Source organism: Martes martes, assembly GCF_963455335.1.
Source record: "Martes martes genome assembly, chromosome: 12".
Classification (NCBI taxonomy): domain Eukaryota; kingdom Metazoa; phylum Chordata; class Mammalia; order Carnivora; family Mustelidae; genus Martes; species Martes martes.
Window position 1 is genome coordinate 60746453 of NC_137900.1, and position 2560 is coordinate 60749012.

The 2560-nt window shown below is 44.6% G+C and overlaps 1 protein-coding gene across 1 annotated transcript; it reads right to left on the reverse strand.

Annotated features, from left to right (window-relative positions):
- Window positions 1-926: 926 nt before the first annotated feature.
- On the reverse strand, window positions 927-1886 carry LOC308352862 (olfactory receptor 13C7-like; the record flags this gene model as incomplete). The annotated part of the gene is made up of 1 exon (XM_080819329.1): window positions 927-1886. One exon carries the CDS (start codon window positions 1884-1886, stop codon window positions 927-929), a length of 960 nt encoding a protein of 319 aa, XP_080675455.1.
- Between the last annotated feature and the right edge of the window lie 674 nt (window positions 1887-2560).

A 2560-nucleotide genomic window follows, 5' to 3' on the forward strand; every position in this document is an offset into this window, starting at 1 on the left:
TAAATACATCTCAGTTTCCACATCACTCTGATGGGCTCTGGGAGACCTCAGCTATCCAGGGACAGAAGCAAGGGGTGAATAACATCTTTAACAAAGGTAAAGGAAAAAGGCCTGGGTCTTTCACCCTTACATCAGTTTTGTCACCACCTATGCACTCCCCTCTGTGCTCCCAAGGTGTGAATGGTTTTCTGGTGGGGACCATGACTGAGGACAGGAAAAGAGGTCAATTTTGGAGACACAGGAAAAGAACTATTCAAGAAACAGTTTTAGGAATTAATATGAAAATAAGGAGAAAGAAACAATGAGCACAAAGATAAAATTTACTATTATTTAATATGAGGTAGGATATATTGAAAGGTACACGAATCAAGAACCCATCCAAACATGTTCAAAGAAAGAGGCCAGGGAGCAAGTGAATTACAGATATATGCCTAGAGCTTTTTGTAAGTTAAAAATAAAACTTGAAGTGTACCTGGATGGCTCAGTGGGTTAAAGCCTCTACCTTTGGCTCCGGTCATGATCCCAGGATCCTGGGATCGAGCCCTGCATCGGGCTCTCTGCTCAGCAGGGGACCTGCTTCCCCCGTCTCTCTCTGCCTCCCTCTCTGCCTACTTGTGATCTCTGTCAAATAAATAAACAAAACTTAAAAAAAACTTGAAGAGTTATTTTTCCTGTACATCAATTCGTTCAGTATGCATCCCAAAGATAGATGCCTATAAGGTTTGAGCAATGTGGTATATACTTCTGTGGAAGTGCTTCTAGAATGGGACAGAAATGTCCCATTAAATGCTTCCTATTCACACAAAGTGTTCTGTGTAATCAGATTTGCCTATGCACCTTTGATGAAATTAGCCTGTTAACTTATCCTCTGAGCCCCTCAGGTGAGAGAAACTAGGGAATAGAGATCTATCAGGACCCCTCTACCATCACTGGATGACGTGTTTGCGTAGGACCAGGTTCTTCACAGCGGCCTTCACATCCTTGTTCCTGAGGCTGTAGATGATGGGGTTGAGCATAGGGGTCACCACCCCATAGAAGAGGGAGGTGAGCTTGTCTGAAATATCCTGCTTGTCTGCTCCCAGGGGATCCTTGGATTTGGGCTTCCCATACATGAAGAGTATGGTCCCATAGAAGATGACCACGACTGTGAAGTGGGCAGAACAGGTGGAGAAGGCCTTTTTCCTCCCCTCAGTTGATGGGATCCTCAGGATGGTAGCAATGATAAACACATAGGAGACAAAAATGAACAGAACTGGAATGCCCAGAAAGATCACATTGGCCACTGTCATACTGATCACATTGATGGAGATGTCAGCACAGGCCAACTTCAGGACAGCCAGGATCTCACAGGTAAAATGATTGATGACATTGTCCCCACAGAAGGGCAGTCGTGTCACTAAGGATGTTTGCACCATGGCAGTCATGCTTCCAGCTGTCCAGCAGCCGACAGCCATGGGCACACAGGCAGCCTTGCTCATGACCACAGGGTACCTAAGGGGGTTACAGATGGCCACATAGCGATCAAATGCCATCATGCCCAAAAGCACACACTCTGTGGCTCCCATGGCAAAGGAGAGAAACATCTGCATGACACAGGCTGAGAAGGAGATGGTTTTCCTGGGGGTCAGGAAGCTGTCAAGAATGAGGGGCACTGAGGAGGTCGTGTAGCAGATGTCCAGAAAGGAGAGGTTCCCCAGGAAGAAGTACATGGGTGTGTGCAGGCGGGAGTCAAGGGCAGTCACCAGGATAAGGATCCCATTGCCCAGCAGGATGACTAGATACATCAGGAGGATGAGCACAAAGAACATTTTCTCCAGCTTGGGGTGGGCTGAGAGCCCCAGGAGGATGAACCCCACCACAGGAGATGTCCAATTGGACCTGTCCATGGTATATCTTCCCTGTAATCTGCCGGAACTCAGAAAGCAACTTCAGGATTCTCTGATAGGTAGTAAAAGAAAAAATGAAAAGATGGGATTGGGAGGGAGACAAACCATAAAATACTCAATCTCAAGAAACAGACTGAGGGTTGCTGGGGGGAGGGGGGATGGGAGAGGGTGGTGGGGAAATGGACATTGGGGAGGGTATGTGCTATGATGAGTGCTGTGAAATGTGTAAACCCGGCGATTCACAGACCTGTACCCCTGGGGATAAAAATACATTATATGTTTATTAAAATAAAAAAAATTAAAAAAAAAAGGATTCGCTGATAGGTAAAATGGCCAGAAAGCCTTTGAGGATATTTTCCTTGCTAAGCAGCTGGAGAATGACTCTTTACATTGTCCTAATTAAATGCAGAGAAATTGGTCAAAATCTTCTTTGTGATATTGGCCACCCACAGAGGTGTTTGACATTTCACAAAATTAGATTTAATCTTCCTAATCACATTTAAGATTAATATCACACATTTACCTCAGCTTATACCATGTGTGGCTGATTCATTTTAATCAATGTTGTAGGAATTGTTATTCTCCATTTGTATGAATTTTTTTCTTTTGAGGCATAAGACTGGTGGAAGTAACTGATCTTTATTCTCAATTCCTGATCATTCCCTTCTCTATGT